General features: G+C 34.2%; 2 protein-coding genes across 2 annotated transcripts; both read right to left on the reverse strand.

Annotated features, from left to right (window-relative positions):
- Positions 1-16,058: 16,058 nt before the first annotated feature.
- On the reverse strand, positions 16,059-17,969 carry LOC109192479 (clavaminate synthase-like protein At3g21360). The gene is made up of 3 exons (XM_019343136.1): positions 17,450-17,969; positions 17,030-17,283; positions 16,059-16,589 (listed from the first exon to the last, which is right to left on the reverse strand). Exons 1-3 carry the CDS (start codon positions 17,807-17,809, stop codon positions 16,226-16,228), a joined length of 978 nt encoding a protein of 325 aa, XP_019198681.1. The 5' UTR covers positions 17,810-17,969; the 3' UTR covers positions 16,059-16,225.
- A 3,221-nt stretch (positions 17,970-21,190) lies between these two features.
- On the reverse strand, positions 21,191-23,945 carry LOC109192478. The gene is made up of 2 exons (XM_019343134.1): positions 22,867-23,945; positions 21,191-22,002 (listed from the first exon to the last, which is right to left on the reverse strand). The coding sequence occupies exons 1-2, from the start codon at positions 23,779-23,781 to the stop codon at positions 21,214-21,216; spliced, it is 1,704 nt and encodes a 567-aa protein (XP_019198679.1). The 5' UTR covers positions 23,782-23,945; the 3' UTR covers positions 21,191-21,213.
- Between the last annotated feature and the right edge of the window lie 2,105 nt (positions 23,946-26,050).

Raw genomic sequence — 26,050 nt, forward strand, 5'->3', positions numbered from 1 at the left:
AGCCATAAATAAAAATTTAAATATATATAAATGTATATATCGTATGGGTCTTTAATGTTTTTTGGGATGTCTAAACTTAGGACTTTTAAAAGAAAAAAAATACATTTGAATTATCTCCATAAAAAGTGGTCTTGGACTTATAAAATGACATTTTAGTTTATGGAATGTTGGAGATAATGAACCACAATCGATTTAATATCCGTAAAATAATATTTATATATATACACACAAAATATATATAAAATATTATTGGATATATATCCGAAATATATATATACACACAAATATATATAAAACGGACCCAACGGTTATATATACATGTATATCTACGAAAAAAGATATACCAATATATATCAACCAAAAAGAAAATATAATCCTTAGATTATAATTCCAAAACAACAAGAAAGAACGAATTTTTGCTTAGAGCATAATCCAAAACAAGAAAGAAGGAGAAGGAAGAAAGATTCGTACGAGTTTAGGCAAAGTGCCTGTCTTTCCTTAAAACCTTATTTGCCACCTCCCAAAAGTGCTAGGAGCGTTGTGGCCTAGGTTTCCCATGATAAAACGTACAACGGTTCGACGTTTGAGCACCCACGATTTGTAACACCCCTTCTTATATAGGAGGTGAGGAATCAATAGCATTTAGTTTAGCATTTAATCCACGATTTGTAACACCTGAAACAGCCACCATTATTGAGATTTAACTCAAAAATTCAAAAGGTGGAATTAATACAAGATTAATCCTGTAACAGTCCAGAACCAACGAATGGTCCGCGCTGTTTCAGTTCAGTTACTTTCGGGATGCACGAAAGTTCGTGCTTCAGTGCACACGAGACTGATCTCTCATGTGTGCTCACAACACGAGAGTCAAACTTGATCTCGCACGAGAGATCTCTCGTGGTGTGGCCATATAGTGTTGGTAGCCCGCAAGGCCAGCCAATTTCCGGACGACATTCGTGCCCCCAGGTGCCGGCGCACACGAGCTCGGGCTTGAATCAAGCCTGTTCGATCTCGTTTCTAGTTGGAATTTGATTTGCACCCCCCCGCCCCCCCGCGTGAGAGAGCCTCTATGCTATACAATTCTACAAGCTCCAAAAGAGCTCTTGTATAAAAGGGGGGTGAAATCCTCTTTCCAAATCTATGTGGGACAAAGCTCACTTTTCCCTTACATTTTTCCAACTCAATGGGTCTACATTGGAATCAATATCTCATTCACCCATTATCCGTTTTGAGCGTACAATATATCAATCTCTTCGTCTCACTACGAAGAACCCGAATCCACTTTGACCCGATCCAAATCGGAAGTGGACCCCACTGACAATTGTACCACAAAATAGCCACTTAACATGTCATTTTATGCCATTTTAATGCTGTTTTTTCCAACATGGAATGCCATGTGCATAAAGAATATATTATATAATCATATAAAAAAATGTGTTCAATTAGAGTTTAAATTTACTCATATAAATTTTGAAATTTGCTTTCTAAATGTAATTATCTTAGTTATTATTCGTATTGTGAAAATTATAATATAGATGAAATACAATTAAGAATAAATCAATGTAATTATGTAAATTCTCTCTATAAGTTTATTTGAATATGTACATAATTAGAGATTATATTAACCATACAAAATTTTAATTATAATTTTTTATTCTTTAAAAATAATAAATACTTGACCAATGGAAGCTCAAAAATATTATTATATTAAACAATTTAAAATATTTTTATTTTTTCTATTTTTTATTTATATTTATAATAACATAATTTTTTCCCCGTGCATCGCGCGGGTGAATTACTAGTTTATAGAAACAATATTATATTAGTAGATGAATAATACAATGTTTTTTTTTTGAAAGGATAATAAATAATACAATGTTGTACGTAAAATGTTATATTTTAAATGTATAAATTGATGTACGTTTAATCACTTACATAACTATAAAACAACACAATTATACACATCATCTATTATTTTATTCACTTTTCTATAACTTATAATTTCAATTTTTATAATAATAATTTTGATTTTAAATAAAAATAAATTTAAATAATGAAATAAAAATTTGGAATCAAATTTTAAATACTATATATACCAGGAATTAATAAAATTTAAAATTTTAAATACAAATTTTAATTTTAATATATATAAATTTAAAAAAATAAAATAACAATTTTTTTATTAAAAAAAAAAAAAAAAACAAAATATGCGTGTCGGGGGAGGGAGAAGAGACAGGTTATCCCCAACTATGTGGGTGTCTGAATGGTTTTCACCTGCCACAAGCCAATGTGCTTTTACTCCGGAGAGTAATATCCTCTTCCCTCCGTTTATTTTTTTCTCTTTCTCATTGGTTGGAGATGTCTTTAAACATAAATTTACTTTGACCTGATTCAAATCATAGGTGGACAAAATTTTACCTTAAAATAGTTATTTTACATGTCATTTTTAACTGAACTTTTAATAGAATAATTATGGAGCTCACTGATCCAAAGACATGAAAAAAAGAATAGCACGTTTGGTTCACGAAATAAATTTTGAGGTAATAGGAATGCTATTCCATAAGGAATGGAATAGTTAAGGAAGAGAATAGAAATTGTATTCTATTATATAGTTCGCGGAAGGAATAGACTTTAGGAATTATATTACAGTGTTTGGTTAGTTTAAGGAATATAAATGATATATGTTTTAAGCTAAGAGACATAAATACCCTTATAAAAATATGTGGTGGTGGTGACGGCGATGGTGGCGGTGGTGGTGGCAATGGCGGCGGTGGTAGCAATGGCGGCGGCGGTAGCGATGGCGGCGGTAGTGGCGATGGTGATGGTGGTGGCGGTGGTGATATATATATATATATATATATATATATATATATATATATACACACACACACACACACAAAGGGTATTTTTGGTATTAGAGTACAAAAGTTATTTCTAAATACTTGGGAATAGCTAATATTAGGGGGTCTCCTAGGAATGGCTATTTCCCTGGAAAGGGAATAGCTTATTCTCGGGAATGCTATTCCCAGCCATGAAAAGACAAACCAACCAAGGATCTTGTAGTCTAATGGTACCATGTTGCTCACCTATGTGGGACTTGATAAGTTCAAGCCTCAGTGGAGGCATTTTATGTAATTGGGTATCCCCTTCCTATAAAAAGACAAACCAAACAATGGAATAAGTCTATTCCCAAAGATGGTATTCTATTTCCGACCTATTCCAGGAACCAAACTAGCTCTAAAAGATTAGACAAAATTAAACACCACATACCCGAAGGAAATCAATAACCATCCAGTAGCTGACGCCTAACTTTCATATCATAATTAAGGTTGTTTTTAGGTTTCATTTTTTACTAAATATGCTAAGGTTTTTGATGGTTAAAGACGAAAGATGAAATAAAAGTCAAAGGAAAAGGAAGTTAATTGGGGAAGTGATTAATATGGGAATTGGGTTACGTTGTGTGCTTCCAACCAGCCAGCACCGCACCTAACACCTAATCACTCAATCACCAATTGCGGCTAACTTCTGACGCTGGATTATACGTTACTATATTGTTTTCATTAATTAAACGTTTGTTCAGATTTACACAATCAAATTGAAATTAAATCGAGACTTTTAATATGCTAAATATGAAATACGAAATTTTGTGTAAGACGTTCTCATGTGAAATAAATTTTTAAAATAATATTTTAGTAAGAATGTAAGGAGTAATAATATTTTTGATGAGTCAACAAATATTACATTTTTATTGAAAATATTATACATTCTTTGAAATGTATTAATGAAATATAATTTTTAAATACACACACGCATCAGCCTTCTATTTTTTTTGTCTGACATTAACTTCGTCTTTGCAGTAGAATTCTTTTTTAAAATAATCTCACTCCACATTGATTATTAACCCCACCCAAATTAAATGACCTGACATGAATCCCATTTCACCCCAGATGTAGATGCTAAAGGAAGAAATTGCCTGAAGAAAAAGGAAACTAATAGTTGTGGTTTATGCAAAATCCAATTCATTCTCAACTATGACAATGAGGCACCAACGAGGATCCTCAAATCTCAATGTGCACAAACTGACAGTTTAATGAGAACGTCGGCCGCCCTACATAAAATTATTGTACTTATTTAAAAACAAAAATATAATGATGAAAATTCCACTGCAACACTTGGAGCTACAGAGATTAATTGTGGCAATGAAATAGTGGAACATCAAAGGAATTTTGATGTGTCGGAGCAAAAAGATGGGAGGCAACTCGTGATTAACGGGTCAAATCAAGGCTCAGCATTTTGCAGGATTGTCAGGCCTAGTCGTACTAATAATGATGACAATGATTCAGTAATTCAGTAAATAGGATCAAATATCGATGCAGAGGGTTCAAAATTTGTTATTTTCTCATAAATACTGAATTATTGAGTTAAGTCCGTACTGACAAAAGTCTTTTACACTACTCAAGACACATCATAATTTAATAAAAAAAATTAATCAAATCAATTTTTCTTTAACATTTTTACATATTTTTAAATTTGTTTTTCTTTAATAATACTTTTAATATATTTTTAAATATTTAAATTTTATATATTAATGCTAAATTTAAATTTATGTAAAATTAAATTAAAAATAACTTTAATTAAGTGTTATTAAGACAATCAATATGTAAAATGAGAGAGTAGAGTAATAACATATTGAGATAGAATAATATTACACTACCCTATTTTTAATTTTTTATTTAATAATATATTCTAATTAATTTTTTTAAAAAAAAGTAGGTTGGTATTTTTTAAAATTTTTCTTTAATAAACTTATGAATCCATTTATCATCTTTCGACAATGGCGGCTTTATTGGAATGCAACAGGTAAGCGCACTACAACTCTACAAGCTAAGGATGGCCATCGGTATTCGGTAGTCGAATCAAACTTATGGTAGTCATCATATTTATGATGATCATCACTTCTTTTTTTTCTTGTGAATAATAATAATTTCTATCATACTCTCATCCGTACAAACATTTCTTTTTTAGCGTTGCTGTTTTCATAATTGAACACGGATAGTATCAAAATATGAGGGGCCAATTCGTAATGTCTTTTGGATGTTTGAATAATGGATTATCAATTCTCAGTTAAAGTTTAGCTTTTTGTTTAATTTTAAATGTTATATTTGATAAAATAGTTACAATAAGTCGTCTTTGGTTGAACAGATCAAGATTATGTGGTCTAATGATACTCGGGTTGGAATCCCATTTGAAAGGTTGTGAGTTCAAGTCTCGGTGGAGGCGTTATTGGTGATACTACATTGTAATAGAGCTAGTCACTTCAATTAAAGTGAAACATGTGTGTGTCTATATATATATATATATATATATATATATATATATATATATATAAAGAAAAAGGGAATTTAATTTGAAATAGTTGTACCGAATTAATATAAGATGAACGAATAATATATATATATATATATATATATATATATATATATAAAGAAAAAGGGAATTTAATTTGAAATAGTTGTACCGAATTAATATAAGATGAACGAATAATTGATTTAAAAAGTAGAATAAAAGTGTAAGTATCAATGGAGAGTGGAGAAGAATGTAGGATATGTGTGGTTATTAGTTAAGAGAGATAGGATGAGAAGGGGGGTGAGCTTGATAGATGGTATATATTGAGCATACAAGCTAAGAGGATTGATGATAGGTTTAAGAATATAATATTGTGTGTTACGTTGATCACTTGTACCGAGATTGATCTTACACATACACAATTCAACATAAAACAAATTGAAATTTTTTTTTTAAATGATTATAAAAATAAAACTAGAAAGAAACACTAAAACATGAATAAAACTACCCAAATTGAATAGAGATCAAGCCATGCTATCAACCCTATTTAATTGGGAGAGTTTCATAGATTTGAATCCAATGGTGAGAGTAGTCATGGTGTATCATCATTTCACCAACTAGTCATTGCACAAATTCACAAAATATAATGTTATCAATAACCACTTAATAAATTTTATAGTATACAAAAAGGTAAACATTTATGGAGTATACTTTTCCTCAATAAAGGATTGTGGATAGATGAAAGTTTGTAGTTATTTAGATTCTGGAAAATAGATTATAAATTTATGAGGTTATGATCTTAAAGTTAAGAGTTCGAGTCTTATGTAGTTAGGGGAGTAAATCGCGAGTCGTTCAAGCCACACCTCCTAGCTCCAGGATGTTATTAGTGAGAGTGGTCCAAACAGCGCCCCTAGCTCCAAGACACAATCCTGTTGTTGGAATGGTGACTTAGTCATGTGGTCTTCCACTTAAACTACTAGCGTAAAACTAAATTTATTTCAATTCTTCAATCAATTTTTCTCTCTTTTTTCTTTGTTTTTCAAACTAAAATATGTACAAATAAACATATTCTCAATATTTTTTTTCCTTAAAACAAATTATTTTTCCCATTAGTGATCACATTGTAAAGAGAATTAGGTACTCTCATCATATCATATCAAAATGCTTTATTTCATAGAGACATAGAGTAGACATAGACGGAGTGGCCGGAGACGGTCAGTGAGCTCGCCATTGCCCGGAATTCCGGACGAAGCCCACGCAAAACATACAACACCTGTTCGTCCTCGGACAGTGGCCGGCCGGCGAGAGCCAGCGCTTCCACGATCGTTTGCGCCTTGCCCAAGTATTCGGCCGGGGAACTGCTACCTTGACGCAATGTCTGGAATTGACCAAGTAGACTTAGGCAGCGTGATCGAGTGGTGGATGCTAGCGCCGAAGTGACGGAATCCCACACGTCTTTGGCGGTGTGCCGGCCGAGCGCATGGTGCATAACCTCATCCGAGAAGGATGAGATTAGCATGGACAGAATGGCTTGGTCCTGTTGGACCCAAGCCGCATGAGCAGGGTTCGCCGATGTGGTGGTTGTGGTGGCCGTGGATTCACCGGACGCGGAGGTGACGGACACAGTTGCCGGAGGACACGGAGAACTGCCGTCAATATATCCCATCAAGCCTTGGCCACGGAGGAACGGGAGAAGTTGAGTCCTCCAAAAAAGGTAGTTTCTTGAAGTGAGCTTCATTGAAACAAAGTGATGGGCTGCAGAGAGGGGGTTAGGGGTGGCCGGAATATTTGGGGTGGAGGTGGTGATGGTCCGTTCAGATGAACCGGATGACATCGTCGATTGTTTGCGCGAAAGAAGAAGCGGAAAAGAAGAAAGGAAACAAAGTTCTAATCCTATCGCAACTGATACCAGATGAGACGATGAACAATGAATTCAATTGAATGAACCAATCAGTTACAGAGAGAGAGAGCTACAGAGTCCTATAGGAGAGTTAACAGAAGACTCTCCTATTATTAAGGCTATGACTATTTGACTATATTACAGCCATAGACTCTAAAGCATATAATATAAACATATAATATTATGATTACTAACAATTTCATAGAGACATAGAGTAGGACCCTCAACTAGGTGTGTTGATGTTTACATGTGTGGAAATGTGGATGCATCTAATGCTAATCTTTTTCACTCATTCCATATCACACAAAGGCCAAAGCCATGGCTTTATCTATCTTCCCTTTTTTCATCACTTTTTTTCTTCACTTCACTGATTGCCCCCATCATATCACCATCCATCCTCCAAACCACAAACTGCATTATATTGCATAATTTTTGCAACACAAAACCTTATTAATTGACGTGATACATACTTTCTTTTGTTGTAACTTCTGCTAAAAATAAATTTTTGATGTAATCTAGACCCTTGCTGTGCTTCACTGCAATTTTAGTGCCTTGGAGCAGTACACCTTAAAAAACAGAACTAAATCCACCTTCCCAAAAAGATAATGATAATAGTCATAGCTTATCATCTGTGTTGAATATATACTGTATATTAAGTGTACCGTTTCATCAATGCTCAATGTGTGATTCTAATTAATTGAGCAAAGATCATGTTAAATTTTATATTGTATTTTTTAATACACTCTAACATATTCATAGTATATATATGTTTAATGTATACCCCAAAAAAAAAGTATATATATATATATGTTTAACAATTATGTCAATTTATTTTTATTGGGATAAGGTTTGAACCTAAGACCTTCTTTATGAAAATTAATGAGTAAGTTAAGACTAATAAATAGTTAACAAATATTCCATTATTAAAGTTTATGCTCACGGAAGAATGGTATTTAAGAAAAGTAAATGATATAATAGATGGTAAAGTACGAAAAATAATAAAATCAAAATAATATAAATCATTCATTTCTACAAATAATTACTCAGTTAATATTTTGTTAGTTCCTATTATGGGACTAATTTTATTGGCTCTTATTAGATTTGTTTATAGATTATAGATGATAGATGTAGATCGTAGATAAATATGTACGTATGCTGCGCTGCACGCTCCCCACATACATTATATTCACGTGATGTTCTTAGATCGAATGTCGGTATGCATGATTCTTATGTAGTTATTATGGCATCACTGCCTTTTTACAATCACCCCATTATTGCACATTATAAAGTTATAAATTATGATAGATTTTATGACAAAGTATTTTGTTGTAAGGAATTGAAATGAATGTTGGATAAATTAGCTAAAATTAACATTTAACACGGTCATTTTGAATGGATGGGGTACCTTCTTTATTTGGGTCGAGTCCAAGTGAATTCCGATTCTATTAGTTTAAATGATGAATTTAATATATTATACATTTAAAATAGATAATGATGAGTAAATGATATTTAAAATGATTCTCAAAATATACCTATCGAATTGAAAAAATTTAAGTTTGGAAAAATTTTTAATAACTTTTTAGAGTTTGAATTGTATAACTTAGATGTTTTTTTTGGTGTGCATTCGCTCAAATGTCGGGGGTGTAGGTGCTTGTTATGGATGATGCGTTTATATGCACGCATGATAGTGAAGAACCAAATTGACTAATTGTTAATAACTGAGAAATCAAAATACTAATTTAACCAAAAATGAATTATCCATGTTATAAAAGCTAGCCACCACTCATATGATTAAGTTTCGTACTAATTTCCTCGAGTTTAATTTTTATCAGTATAATTTATTTAGTGAGCAACCCAAATAATAATTAGGGACAATCACATAGTTAGTATAATAATTGACTTAGAAATCATGAGGACACTAATTGACTTAGAAATTATAAGGTTGTCCTCAGTTTGGCTTTCTATTAGAGTTTTTTATTGCTCTTCTTAGTTTGAGCATGCAAGACAAGTTTTGTGGTTTGTTTCTTCTGTGAAATTTATAGGATTTAAAATTTTATAAATCTATATACAAATGATTAATCATAAATTTACTAAGTTAATACTTTTACTAGGATTCTAACATGTGACCTCTCACCTCCCATTTCAGAGAGCTATAGAGGTGTCATTGAGGTAAAAACTACAGAGTACTTCACTGTACTCATCAATCATTACAGTATGTACATTTTAAACAAATTTTGAATTATCAACGATTATAAATTTTGAATTTGGTGTTCTAATTAAAGATGATTATGGCGAGTCTATTGCGGCTAATGGACTAGTCCGATGTCTAGATGATCCACATTTGGAGGATGCGCTCGCAATTAAGGAGTCTCTATCATGGACTAAAGAAAGGGATTTCACCAAAATTTTGATACACTCTGATTGTTTTTTGGTTTGCAGTTTGATTAATCGTGCATTGCCAGACACGATTATTCTTATGCAAGGTGTGTTATCACTGATTGCTCTAATTTTCGTCAACACTTTGAAGTAGTATTGTCCTTTAAGTTTATTTCTAAATCAACGAACAAACTTGTTCATGTGTTAGCGAGGGAGGTTCGTTTTCAGTCTGGTCCTATGTGTTGATTATCTTCTTTTCCGTCTTGTATTGAACATTTGCTTTAATATATCCTTCGTTTTCCCTTAAAAAAAATGAAATGAAAAAGCACAGAGTGACGTTAAGTAGTCGTCATAATTAGGAGGGATACAGAGAGTTGTTGGAAAGCTGGTCGTTAGTATAATCTTTAACTTGCTTTTTTATTTCTTTATTTAAATAATACTTAATATTAAATAAATCATTATTAATGATTATATTTGTGATATGCGTTGTATCTAGCCTCTGCTAGTGTTCCTCATTAATTAAGAAAGAGGATAAACTTCAGCCGAAAAAAGAACCACAAATAATTAATTTTTGCGTGCATTTCAACCAAATATATTATTTTAATTAGATAAAAATTTGTGTGAGATTGTCTCATAGACCTTTGTCTAACATGTCATGTCAAGATGAATTATAATATTTATACTAGTAAATGTAATACTAAATTAGGAATAAAATATTTGTTACTTATATAGGAAAATGTAATATTTTTGAGAAAAAAATTATACTTTTACCTTTGCAAGGTGGACTCTGGTCCTAAACGACGTATAAATTGTGTATTTTTAGTATTTGAATTGTGAACTTTTAGAATATAAAATATGTTTTTAAGTCAAAACGCATAACAACTGTAGAAGGAAATTTATGAAGAGTAAATACTCAAAATAGTCCCTCGACTATAGCTAAATTCACAAATTGGTCATCGACTTTCAATTTCAACCAATTAAGTCCTTAACTTTGTAATTTTGACACGATTTGGTCCTCTATCTATTTGACCGTTTGTTGACCGTGATCGATGATCTCCAGAAGAACCTTCAGCTCTCGTTGGAGGCTCGGAGCACGTGGAGGCCTCCAAGATGACGTTGCACCAGTTCTGAAACACGTCGTCTTCTTAGCTTTGGTACGAACTCAACTACATTGAATCCAAAGGGAGGATGAAGAAAGGCGACCGGATTTGGTAGATTGCTTTCAGCAGTGGATTCAAATGTAACAGTGCGGTCTGGAAATGCAACCAGAACATTAAAAAATCGACGATGGACCATGAAATTACATATATATCCTCAAAAATCACAGTCAACAAATGGTCAAATAGACAAAGGACCAAATTGTGTTAAAATTACAAAGTTAAGGACTTAATTGGTTAAAATTGAAAGTCGAGGACCAATTTGTGAATTTAGCTATAGTCGAGGGACTATTTTGGGTATTTACTCATTTATGAATACAATATATGGTAATATAATCAAATCATAATTTGTTAATGTCGTGTGAGTGCAGTATTTGAAAGAAACTTATGAATATAAAACAAGGTAATCAATTACATATATGTTAACATTATGTGATTCTAGTATACAAATTGTGTTTTTTAAAAGGTAAATTGTGAACATTTAGTATGTAAATTATATATCTAAGTACCATTTTGAACACGGGTCCACCTTGCACAAAATAATTCGCCACTTTAGATGACAAATTATTGTGTGGACCACGGTACAAAATGACGCCGTTGAATATTATGAGTAAAAATAATGTACATTATGTGTTAGAATAATATACTTTATGTGTTAGAATAATGTATATTACATGTTAGAATACTGAAACTTCTGGAGTAATATAATGTACATTACATGTTAGAATACTGAAACTTTGGGATAATATAATGTACATTATGTTTTAGAATAATGTACATTAAATGTATGTTACAGCGAGTCGCGTGAATAAAAAAAATTACGCAAAACGATATCGTTTTTGAACTGTGGTCCACACAATAACTATAGCACTTTATATGGAGCGTTATGCTGTGCAACCGTGTACACCATGCAAGGTGCACACAGAATTATATCCATAATTTCTATGCTATAGATCCATAATTTCTATACTATAAATTCATAATTTTTATATTGTAGATTCATAATTTCTAAACTGTAAATTCAAAATTTCTATACTATAGATTCATAATTGCTATACTATAGATTCATAATTTCTATACTATAGATTCATAATTTCTAAACAAATTATGAACATATAGTTCAGTGATTTGTGAGTACAGAGTTCAACAATTGGGAATATGAACATTGAAAATTATGAACATAGAGGTTTGTAATTGTGAATATAGAGTTTAATAATTATGAATTTATAATATAGAAATTATGAATCTATAGTATAGAAATTATGGATCGATAATATAGAAATTATGGATCGAATTTCGTGTGCACCATGCATAGTGCACACGGTTGCACAACATAATTTGACACTTTATATATAAAGGGCCCCAACCAAGTGGCTTGTGGTCCACTGGTACTTGGTTGCTTCCCTAAGTGGGAGGTGGTAGGTTCGAATCTCACCTGAGGCAAGTAATGTGTATACTGGGTATCCCCTTCCATGTAATATAAAAATATATAAAGGGCCCCTTAATTTCACTTTAGGGATGGCAACCGGGGGGGGGAAGGGGGTGAGTTAATAAAAATATATAAAGGGCCCCTTAATTTCACTTTAGGGATGGCAACGGGGCGGGAAGTTAATAAAAATATATAAAGGGCCGGTCAATGAAAAATCGAAACAGTGAAGAAAAAATGCATAGGGATGGCAACCGGGGGGGGGGGGGGGGTGAGTTAATAAAAATATATAAAGGGCCCCTTAATTTCACTTTAGGGATGGCAACGGGGCGGGAAGTTAATAAAAATATATAAAGGGCCGGTCAATGAAAAATCGAAACAGTGAAGAAAAAATGCATAAAAATATGTTCTGCCATTAACATAGTGGCAAAACTTAATTAAACTCCTAGTTTGATATTTTGGTTGTTAATCTATGCAAATTAAAAGTCATTACTAGCCAAATAAATTAGTTAATAAAATAACTCATAGATATATGTATATATAAAAAGCAGTGAAAGCAATATATATATATATATATATATATATATATATATATATATATATATATATATATATATTATTTTAGGAATTATATTATTAGATTTTAAAATTAAGATACTATAACCCTAATATATAATACCCTATTCAATGTATCCAGTATGTATATATATATATATATATATATATATATATATATATATATATATATATATATATATTTTAATTATTTCGGGGCGGGGCGGCGCGAGGAGGGGTATCCCCGTCCCCATCTCCATCCCCGTTGGGGAATTTTAAAACATTCCCGTCCCCGTCTCCAATCCCCAATATTTTTCTCCGTCCCCGTCCCTTTCCCCGATCCTCAATATTTTTCTCCGTCTCCGTCTCCATCCTCGACGAGGACGGGATACATTGCCATCCTTATTTCACTTTGTCCTGAGCTTATAAAATAATGAAACACGCCGATAATATGATATTATATTTAAGGATGTTCCATGTTATTTTCTAGTACAGTTTAAATAATGAATGTAAAGGAATTAAATTGGTGGAGGGTTTTTACTTTTTAGTTTGTTGGTTGGTATTTGGTAATTAATAAGTAAGAACAACACGTGTGGATGGAGCTGGACCACCTCATATATTATATTCTTCCCTCCTAAATAAGCCATTAATTTGGACTTTATTATTATTTTTTTTAATTAAAAATTAACCAATTTTTAATAAAATCTTGTTTAAATGATGGTGATCTCGCTCGCAAGCTTACTTCATCATATATACTTTTATATATTAAAGAAAAAAATTAAAATAAATTAAGATAAGATAGCATATGATTGATAATAAGATATCAATTTGATTTATGCTCTTATTATTGTTGTTGTTGTTGTTGAATTGTTGTTGTTGTTGTTGTTATTATTATTATTATTATTAATTAGATAGTATAACTAGTTGATAATATTAGTTGATTGTAAAAAAGTATTTGGTAAATTAGATGTTAGCTGATAGTTATTTGATATAATTTATTTTCTCAAAAAATTAATTGAAAAAGTTGCTTTGAGCAGTTTTTTGAATTTTAGCATTTTGAAGTTACAAAAAAGCTAATTAACTAAACATATATATTAATTTTGTAACCAAGTCAAACAATTAATAGTGATCAAATAAGCCAAAATTGACTGATAAACTACTATTTTACCAAACAGGGTCTATGTCTTCATAGTAATATTCGTTACTATATACTATATTGTTTAGGGGTATGATGTATTTATTGTATTTGTAGATATTAAATTCCGATGACTTAAACATGGAGTAATTGATACAAAAAGATGATAAATCAATTATTTTTTAAAAAATATTATAATCATATCACTATGTTTATTATTAATTATTAACAAAAAAAAAAAAAAAGTTACTGTGGTGTGATTTACCTAATGCATACCATCATATAATAATTGCAGATTTCTCTTGTTAAAAAATAATAATTATAATTATAAAACTAAGAAGGGTGCCTAGTTAGGCAGTTTAATTCCAACATTCCTACCAAATTATGATTGTATCCTTTCTCTCCGTGTGTGTGTATATATACATATTGTCAAGTTTGGTTGGTTGTCATTAATTGAGGCTGTTTGCCTTTCAAGAAATATGAAGTAGATGGGAAGAAAGGGGGGCTATAGGCTGTTAATTGTATCCTGTCTCCCCCATGTTTATACTCATGAATTTCACATGGGAACTAATTCCACATTTAATAGATTTCATTGTCTTAGATTTCATTGTCTTAAACCAATTTTCATAGACTGGTAAACTTGTTTAGACTTTTAAGCAATGTTGCAGAAGGGGCTAGGCGTTAGTTGGTCGCCTAGCGCCTAGGCAGCCTAGTAACCTGAGTATATTGTTTCTACTTTTTCCACTCAGAGCTAGGAGTTGTTAGACGGTTATAATCCCTCAAACTAGTCAATTGCATATGTTATATGGTTAGTTGAGTATATGCCTAGAGAAATATAAAAGAGGAGTAGCCGAGTAGCAAAAAAACCACTTGGCTGAGTTAAGCGCCAACTCGGTCGAGTTAAGCACTCAATTCGGCTGGGGCAACGTTTAGGGTGCCTAGTCGACCGGTTACTCGGTTAGTCGGTCAGGCGACTAAAAGCCGCCTAAAGCTGAAATCGCTTCAACCTAAGGGCTCCTGGCGCCTGGGCCGATTTGTGCAACACTCCTTTCAAGCTAGTCGGGCTTCGATTGTTAACACGTGAGAACGAAACAAAATCATGCATGACAGGGGAGTGCCAGGCAAATTATTGTGTGGACCATAAATATCAAGTACATTTTTAATATATTAAAAGTACATTATTTTTGTACTGAAGGTACATTATATAAAATAATGTACCCTCAGTATATTAAAAATGTACTTTCAAAAAGTTACCTTACGTACAAAAATAATATACGCTTAGTATATTAAAAATGTACTTTTGATTTATGGTCCACACAATTGTATGGACCATGGTCCATGTAATAATAATTGAGATTGCCATTTGCCATGCTGACCGCACCGCCAATGGGCTTGGAATTAACCTCTGTGTGAATCACATCACAAATACCATAAGGTCCAATGGATTTTTTAACTTCATATCATCAGCAATTATATTGTGGACCGCGGTCCAAAAACGACGCCGTTATATTAACGCAGTGCGCATATTTGGTGTATTAATTACCAACTGAAACTACAATGTGTTTAACCTGACACTGCCTTACGTATTATTTTTATATTATCAAATGAAACTGCAATTGAATTGAAATGAAACTGCAGTTGTGTTGAATTGAAATTGCAGTGTATATAAAATGAAACTGAATAACATTTCACATATTTGAGTGTACATTGTGCAATGAAACTGTAGTTATATCGAAATGATAATGTATAAGTTGTGTTTTAATGAAACTATAATGTATATATAAAATAAAATTAAATATCATTTTCACATATTTGAGTATGTAAATATCAATTGAAACTATAGTTATATCGAAATGAAACTGTAGTTTTGTTGAAATGAAACTGTAGTGTATACACAATGAAACTGAAAAACAAAGTTACTTTTTGCGGAACGGCGCGAAACGAATGCCGTTTCTTTTCATTAAACAAAATAATGTTGTTTAGAAGCTCGATTCATAATCCATTATGGACCAGGTCCACGATATAATTTGCCTCATATCATATTTTACTTAATTCTACCTTCTTCTTTTTTGAATTTTCAATTATATAGTGTCAATTTTAAAATGTGTTGCACAAATAGGGGTAACCCCAACCAAATTGTTCAAATTGTTAATCATAAAGTTATAAGTTCCATTCTCAATGAAATCCAGTTTTATTCTTCCAGAGCAAGCAATACAAAGTATCTTGCATTTCTAAAAGCACTGATAATGTTATCCTGATATAGATACATGCCTCACTTTGTAATACAAACAATGTTGTACATTGCAAATTCCCAGTGTCTAATGCTTCTATCACTTGCACAGTGAGGCTAGAACACGACGAGGAGGGAGGAATGGTTTTCGAGCATGAAGAACTGCCATATTGTCAATCAGCAGAACATCGCCTTTCTTCCATGGAACCGCAACACTTTCCTCTTCCAAGATGGCTAGGCAGTCGTGTATGATTTCAGCAGGCAAAGGCTTTCCATCCCCGAAAGTGACTGCCTTCTTTGGGTCGTTTCGCGCATCTTCCCAGCCAGTATATGCAGCCACCATGCTGTTGAACCATATCTTCCTCTGCCTAGTTTTGTCCACCTTAATAGCCGGTATTGGCCCCATAACTGTTTTCACTCCACCATCATCGAGCCATTCCAGCTTCATCCCCAACTTCGCAGCCCTGTCAAACATTATCAAAAGCAATATAATGTACTACTCCTCGAGGAGGATTGTCAATGGCAAGTGGCGAGGGAACAACAAATGCCGCCTTGCATTTCAAAGAACAACAGCACAAGATAAACAACTCAATGGTCATTGTTAATGTTCTTGACTTTGTTTGAGCATGTTGAGCTATAACCATTAATGTGCAATCCAACTATCAGTTTAGGGCACATGCTTCAATTTAGTATCAGAGCCAGATCAAAGCCTTTTAGTTAAGATTGAACATATTCTTCAATTTGGTATCAGAGTCAAGCCCGTGCCAGCATGACAACAAACAACAATTCCATTTGATTGATTTTCCAAATCTCTTCCATTTTAGTATACTTTCATTCATCTCATTTTGCCTCATTCTTTACAAATCAAAATGGGGTAACAATGTTGTTAAACAATGTTGTTTACCTTTCCTCAGCAACACTCTTGTCTGAGGTCAAGAATGTGGACTTCCAACCTCGGCCGATGGGGGATAAAGGGTTGTCTTCTTCACCCAAAACCCTAATGTAGATTAACCCATGCTCCTCCAGTCTTTCAACGAACTCGGGATACTTGCTTTTCATCTTCTCATACACAACATGACTAAGAACTATGGGTGTTTCCCCTGAACTTCCAGGTTCTACTTCACAGTAAAAAAACAATTTTGATGGATACTCTGGAACCTGCATCATACAAATATGTTGTTTTGAATACTTAACAACTAACAATCTCATTGTTATTTTTAAAACTACAGCAAATTTAGAATTTCAGAAATAAGTATGATTGAATTTGGGAATAGTTGCAGTAAATTTAGAATTTCAGAGGAATCGGGTTAATTGAATAAAGTACCTGAGCCATTTCATGGTGGAAAGGGATCTTCTGATCGGGAGGGGATTCATTTGCAGTGAAAACACGGCCGACAACGTTGGTCCGAGGGGCGGCGCCGCCGACGTAGGGCAGTTCCTCGTAGCCGAAGGCCTCAACGACGTCGTTGAAGTCAGAGGCCGAGTTGACTGGAAAGCCTTTGAAGAGAATAGCCCCAGATTGATGAAGAAGAGCGTCCAGCCATGGCTTTTGCTCCTTAATCGCAACCGGGAAGCTTGTAGTAGACGACACGTTTGGGTTCGGCGACAACACTGCCGGAAAGGGTTTTCCGTCAAATCGCTTCTTTTGCGGGATTTCAAATTGGGCGAAGAAACTTTCCGGCATTTTGAACCTAATAATCTGTATTTTCCTTCTCTAGAATAGAAGAATTGAAGAAGATGATCGGAGTCTAAATTTATGAATATAGGCCATAATTTTATGAGTCACAAGTGCGTGTATAATTGGAATATCTTACATATCCCCTTCCCACAAGAATCTGTCCAGATTCAAGACACGACAATATCTTCAATCCTTGTTAAACGAAGCAAAAAAAAATTGATTTATATAATGTTTATCTTTTGTTATCTTTGCCGTTGTTTATCTTGATACGAGCAGAGTAAATATAGAAATATAATACGAAAATATATTACTAATAAGGAATATATTATTTGTTACTTATAAGATAGAAAATGTAATATTTTTGAGAAAAAATATAATATTTTTGATTTAAAATGTAATTCGTCATATTAAGGGTTGAACAACTAATTATGAGAAAAAGTGTATACTTATCATTAATAAATTGATTGATTGTTACTTATGAGATAAAGTGTAATACTTACGAGAAAAATGTGATACTTTTGAATTAAAAAATATAATATTAGGTGGTGAAGAGTTACTTATTAAAAAAATTGTAATACTTATGAGAATACTTGTGAAGAAAAGTGTAATACTTATGACTGAAGTTAATGATATACTTGGGGTAAAAGTTACAAAAATTGTCAAACGGTAACCATCTGTCACAAAGTCATTATACAGAGAAACTATTAAAGAAGTTCAATAGTTTTTATGTAACCCCGGCTAAAACCCTATATGATTTAATAAGTATAAAATTGTCAAAAATTTTAGAGATAGCTAGGTGTATCTCAAGAAGAATATGCAAAAATAATCGAGAGCCTAATGTTTTTTATGAATTATACTAGACCTGATTTTGTTTTTGCAGTGAATAGACTCAATTGTTATATTCACAACCCAAGTGATACACACTAGGATGCACTAAATCAAGTGCTTGGTACCTCAAAGGCACCATGGATTGGGGTCTTCACTATGTAGGATTCCCAGCGGTAATGGAAGGGTTCTATGTTATATGCAAACTAGGTCAATGACGGTGATGATGTCAGCTCCACTAGTAGATATGTGTTTACTATGTGCGGAACGGCTACATCGTGGAATTCGACAAAACAATTGTGCATAGCTAGATCAAATATGGAAGTAGAGTTCATAGCACTTGATCTAGTAAGCCAAGAAGCTGAGTGGCTAAGAAGTCTATTGGCAGACGTGTCATTGTGGAAGTGTCCAACTTCTTCTATGACTATACATTATGATTCACAAACTGTTATCTGTGTTGCAAAAAAATAGTGTCTACAATGGAAATAGAACACGCACACATAAGAGCCAGACATGAGTCTGTACAGTAGTGGACTGTGAATGATATAATCACAATGGAGTATGTGAGGTCTAAGAGGAATATTGCATATCCTTTGACAAAAGGTCATCGTTGAAATACCATGGGAAATGGGTTTAAAACTAGTGGAGTAAGTACTAAGGAATTCATGATGGATACCACTTTTGTGGTCAAACGAAATCATAGAAAGACTTCCACAAAATATGTGAAAATAAAACGACCTTAATCGCTCTGTAGCCTTGAAAGGGTGGTCTATGTTGAGATAGACTTATCATAGTTGAGTACTAAGGGACCGGAGTCATAAGGAGTCAAAGAGATTAACTTTCATAGAACCTGCTACTATTAGAGTTGATGTGTGCATTACAATTCAAAATTTATCTAATCGGTGAGTTCAAGATTCAAACCGCTCTCAGAAGAAAATTACTCAATGTCACTTTAAGATCTTAAACACTGACATCAAGATCAGCTTTTAGGTATTGCTTAGACGTTATTTTTTCAACTTTCTTTTCGAATGTGTGGGCAATTGTTGAGAATTCATTCAAAGAAGGCTTTCTACTCACTTGTTGTCCCACATTGGTTTTGGAACCTATTTTTTCCCTCTTTATAATAGATAACATTTCTAAGCCCTTTGAAGTCTTATTGAGAGGAAAGAAAGGGGAACTACATATGCATTGCCACTACTAGGGGTGGAAATAGGCTTGGGCCTGTTACGAAAATCTAAAGCTTAGGCCTGGGCTTAAGCCTGTATGTAGCCTTTTTGTTAGGCTCTGGCCGGCTTCAAAGTATGTCCTACCTTAGCCTATTAAAGTCTACATGTTTTAAAAACTTTAGTATATCTAAATAATATATACTTGGAGTTTATTGTAAATATACAAATATTGGTATATATATATATATATATATATATATATAGGCCAGGCTTGTAGGCCTGAAGGCCGAGCCTGGTATATATAGCTCTGACCTGTTTAGTTTAATAGGCTTTGAAATTGGTTCAAGCCTGGCCTTTTTACTAAACGAGCTAGGCCTAACTAGGCTTTAATTAGGCCAGGACATAGGCCCCTACAAGGGGCCTGGCCTATTCCCACCCCTAGCCACTATGCACTATTTTTTTTTAAAAAAATTCAATTTTGATCGGAGTTAAACTACTATGGATGCTCTTAGCTATATCCTCATATCATGCTCGAATTGGCCAATTGGGCCCAATGTCTTATCTTTCTCTCCTCATCTAAACCATTTTTATCACGATGATACTCATCGAAGTAAATTTGGGATCTACTATGTAGGTAAATGGTGAAATTAATGGGGTCAATGCTTTAGGATTTTGGTAAAATTGAAACACATAATGTGCATTTTGCTCAATCTGCATGAAAGGCGCTAATGATACTAAGGGTACATTTTTGAAAGTACATTTTTAATACACTAAAAGTACATTATTTTATATAATGTTCCTTCAATACAAAACTAATGTACTTTTAATATATTAAAAATATACCTGATATATTCATGGTCCACACAATAATTGGCCATTTGGGATAGAACAAAATATTGTTCTTGCTCTGTTTGAATAATATTTCAAGCCCTTTATGAACCTTTTTCCATGATACTTATATAGCTCAAACCTAATAAATTATGGTACTCAGCCTATATTAGGAAAATAAATCTCGCAAATCATATGCATTAATTACAAAATTGATTGCCTGTGTCATTTCCAAAAATGGGTACATCTACGCGTCTTAGAATCTCGAACTCAAATAGGCTAAGGTCACGTCGAATGCCCAACCAATCAAGTGCATTACAATTTACAAATGTAATATATAACACCGCCTCATTTTTAAAATTAAGTAAGTATTGCATATTTGCATTAATATGAATATAACGAATAGCTTAATACCATCAAACTTTTCAACTTAATATCATGCTTAGCAATCTTATCAATTAAATTTGAACTTATTCTAAAAATCAATTACAAGTTCTTTTAAAAAGAATAAAAAATGGGTAATCCAATTATGCTTAATTTTCATGGTCATCACCTCTAGCTTCGATGATCCAACCCATTCATCTTCGATTCTCAGGGGCCATCCTCCACCTGAGCTTGTTCCCTGAATTTCTTGTATATATCCCCACGGTAAAATTTTCTTGTTCTAGCTACCAAGATCAACGAAAGTATGCATCCTCCCAATGTAGCAGCGGCGATGATGATAAACGCCACCTTGAAACACTCCACGCCGTCGCACGTTAAATCCTCTCCGGCCTTCCGGCTCATCCCCTTTCTAGCCATCTGCTTCAAACCTTCATTGTCGTACAAAACTCCAGCCACCCTAACGTTGAATATGTAGGATCCCACCGGGCTGGCGGCGCCGCCAAAACTGACCAGTGTGGAGTAGTGTTTCAGCCCAAATAGTTCCGAGATGATTGAGAATATGAGCGGCCACAGTGCTCCGAAGCAAAACCCGATAAGAATCGAGGCGGCGTAGATAGAATTTGGGACCCCAAAAGCGATGAGAAGATGGCCGGAGCAGGAGAGGAGGAGGACTAGTGTGAGCATTAATGGGCGGGGGAATTTGTATTTGGCTAGGAAGATTTCAGAGCAAAACCCGGAGACTACTCTCCCTAAATAGCCCCATATGCTGACTAGCGACACGAATGTGGTGATGTACCGGTCTGGGTAGCCTAAGGACTTGCCGATTTGGCCTAAATTATCCATCGCCGTCAAGGTCCCTCCGGCGCCGGTCATCGTCACCACGAATAAAACCAGCATATCAATGCTGAAAACCGCCTGTGGGATCGTGTAATCCTCCCCTCTCTCCGGTGGCGTAAACACATTTTTATACCATACATGATTCGACCTGGCCTGCAACTAGAGATGTCAATTTTAATCCGAAATATAATCAATGAAATTTATGTATAAGGACAGACTTGGCAAAGCTTACAGCTTATTTGAAGCTAATAGCTTAAAATAAGAGTTTATTTTGAAACACTTTTTACATGCTCCAGTGTGGAATATTGTTTGAGCAAATACCAATTTTGGTCCCACGAGTATTAACAAAATGACGGTTTTGGTCCACATGTTTAATTTCTACCAATTTTCATCCCACGACTATTGTTTTAGTACCAATTTTCATCCACGACTATTATTTTAGTACCAAAATTCATCACGTCGGTCACCCCACCATCCAAGACATGTCGAAATCTAAAAATTTTAAGGGTATTTTTGTCATTTTCAACTTAAGACTCTAATTTGAGCATGAATAAAGGGATGTAAGCCCTAAGATCAATCCCAATTGGCAGTTCTCCTCATCATCCTACTTTAATTTGAGGAGAAAAATTGTAAATCGCGATAGATCTTAGGGCTTAAATCTTTTTATTCATGCTCAAATTGGGATCTTAATTTTAAAATGACGAAAATACCCTTAATAATTTCATATTTCGACATATTTTAAACAAATGTGTGACTGGCGTGATGAATTTTGGCACTAAAACAATAGTCGTGGATGAAAATTGGTACTAAAGTAATAGTCGAGGATGAAAATTGGTAGGAATTAAACATGTGGACTAAAATTGTCATTTTGCTAATACTCGTGGGACCAAAATTGGTATTTGCTCAATATTGTTTCAGCCCAAATAGTTCTAAAATGATTGAAATAATTGGCAATTTTGAAACTACTAATAATTGGCTAAACTAATATCTTAAAATAAGAGCTTATTTTGAAACGGTTTTTACCTGCTGCAACTGCAGTGGTGGTGCGGCTTTGGTTTCTGGCGTTTTGACCGTGAAAGGGTGAGAGTGTGGGTTCTTGCTCCTCCTCCAGAGCTTCACCTCTTCTTTAACCACAACCACCAACGGGGAAAAGACCAAAACGATGATCACAGAAACGGTGACGGCGTAATCCGTCCTGCTAAAAGCTATCCTATTTTGCAAGATGATTACGGCCATGAGAACCGCGGCAAGCCCAAGCGACACAAACAACAGATTGTAGAACACCTTCACCTCATTCGACTGCCGAACAACCTTAATAGTCCGAACCGTGCCCAGAAAAACGCAGGAAACCGCCGCCGGCAGCCAGGCGATCAACAGAATCAAGGACTTGTCGTCGTTCCCGTACAGAGCATGGTACAACTGCGTCATTATCGCGCCACTCAACCCGACATAGCCCTTCAACAATCCTATCACGATTCCCCGTGATTCTGGGAAATTGTTGACCATAGTAACTAAGGCGCCGGTGTGAACAAATGTCTGGGAATTTGCGCCCACGCAAATGGACAAACAAATCCACCAAACTCTGGGGTGGGCTATCCGGCCGGTGACGCCCAGCCAGATAAAGAAGTAGCCGGAGAAATTCATGGCGGCGCCGACGAGGAGAACCAGCCACGTCGGGGCAACCTCGTTAATCAGGCCGGCTATGATCCCGACGTTGGCCCCGATTTCCTTGAAGAAGCTTACGAGGTTTAAGGTTTTCTGGTCGTAGCCTAAAGATGTCTTGATCTCCTCGGAGAAGATCCCGAATATGTAGGTCCCTCCGGCAGCCGACATGAGAAGGAGGCAGCTAAAGAACATGAACCACCGGCCGGTGAGTATGTGGACGGCGACGCTGCCCATATCTCTCCACCCTCCTCCGCCACCACCATCTCCACTCATAGCTATTTACTCAGTTTCTTGATTTCTTCAATTAGGGTTGTTGTGCATCAAAGCACTATAAAATAAAATGCTGTATCTGGGTTTCTACTACTGTTTGATGGGAGTGATGGTGAGCAGCAGTGCAGCGAGCGGGCAGCAGCTTATTACAAAAAGCTTTGCGCGGGCTTGACCAGGTTCAGTGAATATTTTAATTCAACCCTGTATCTTGTCCACATTCCTTCACCCAACTATCTAATTTTATCTTTAAAAAATACGGAGTAAAATTTATAAGATAGGTTTTAATTTCTTACTTTACCGGATTATGGCCTGGTTTGGCAAGATTGTGCTAGCTGTTAATGGATAGCAGATTGTGTTAACGGGTTTGACCAACGGATTGCATTAGTGATTTGTAAAAAAATATTTGGTGAAATTCTTTTTTACTATTAGCAATAATAAAAATAATAATAATAATAATAATTATAATATAAAGCAAAATCAAGTTAAAAAAAAAAAAAAAAAACCACTTTTGATCTCACATCGTTACTTGAGTGGAGAGAGTGTCAAAGACCTCCGCTATATAAGAGGAACATTGCTCTCATTATGAGAGAAGCTTAAAAGGCTCATTTAAGGAAGGAGCCTTTAATGGCTCCAAGCTCTGGTTACCAAGGCTTTTTATATATATAAATATAAATATAATGTGTTCTTTTCTCAAAACGTCAAATTGAAAATTGGTGTTTCCACTGAGGAACCGAATGACATTTTTGGCGTTTTGACTAATAACTTTTTTTTGGCATTTTGACTCTGGTCAAAACGTCAAAATTGCAAATTCGCTAATTTTTTGGTGGATCCGCCATTTACCAAACAAGCCCTATATCTGGGATCTTATGAACCTGTTCTATGCAAGCTCATAAGGTAAATCAGATAATTTAACCCGCTCTAAAGGTCCAAACCCATCGGCCCAAATCCATGTCAATCAACATCAAATTATACAATTTCACACACAAAGAACTCAACCCAAAACCCCAATACCCATGGCAAGAGGAAAATACTATACTTGAACTCCCAAGTTCTACTCCTAACTTCTCCTTCACTCAAAACTTTGATATTGACATTTTTTTTTTCAACTCTCATCATGCTATCATGCTACTAGAAGCAAGCTTTAAGAGTTCATGTAGTAAAATTCTGACATGAATCAAACTCTCATCATGCTACTAGAAGCAAGTTTTAAGCGAAATTTTTCATCTAAATTAATGCCTTGAGAGTCTTAAAAAAATTGTGTAAATCTAAGCAATCGCTATGATATTTTGTCATTTTATAGATTTATACATTGTGCTTAAAATATTATATATTGCATTTTCATCATATCTATACATTGTGCTTAAAATGTTATACATTACATTTTTAACGTATTAAATTGACCGCGTTCCAATAAATAACGAGTTAATACCCAAAATCGTCCTCAACTATAGTGCTTTTTCTCAATTTCGTCCTAAACGACTTTGGTGACCTAATATCGTCCCAGACTTTTGTGTTTCGCTCAATTTAGTCCCAAACTTTTTGTGTTTTTGCTCAATTTAGTCCCTCATTTGTTATTCTGTCCATTTGGTGTTAAATAAATAGACAATTCAGTAATTTTAATATTGGCATCTCTTTACTCATAGACATGTGAACTGCAAAATCCCTTTTTTTTTTTTTTTTACGAATTACTCCTAAAACTGCGAATATAAAATTAGATTTGCAGGTCTGGGAGTAATCTGGGTGTAATTCGTACAAGAAAGAGGAATTTCGCACTTCACAAGTTGAAAGTAAAGAGAGATCAATATTGACATTACTGAATTGTCCCTTAATTTAACACCAATTTGACGGAATAACAAATGGAGGACTAAATTGAGCGAAACACAAAAGTCTGGGACGATATTAGGTCACCAAAGTTGTTCAGGACGAAATTAAAAAAAATCACTATAGTCGAGGACAATTTTGGGTATTAACTCAATAAATAACCAAAAACCTATCATTGCAATTCCATTATAATATATCCGCATTGATTCCCATAACCGAAGTTAATAATTGTAATTCCAATTATATAGTGCATTGGTGTAAGCCGAGCAAGTTTATAGTTTCTATGCCAATCTAACTTCACCGCAACAACTGCCCTCTGAAGAGATGTATGTAACTAAGATTAATGCACAAGAGTTTCATCTTTTTCATTCTCCCAAAAAGTTAAATCTCCAACTCCAAGGATCTCTTGCATTTCGACCCGATAGAGTATTTGAAAAGAAGTAAATTACGA

Source organism: Ipomoea nil, unplaced genomic scaffold, assembly GCF_001879475.1.
Source record: "Ipomoea nil cultivar Tokyo-kokei standard unplaced genomic scaffold, Asagao_1.1 scaffold1770, whole genome shotgun sequence".
NCBI classification, from domain to species: Eukaryota; Viridiplantae; Streptophyta; class Magnoliopsida; order Solanales; family Convolvulaceae; genus Ipomoea; species Ipomoea nil.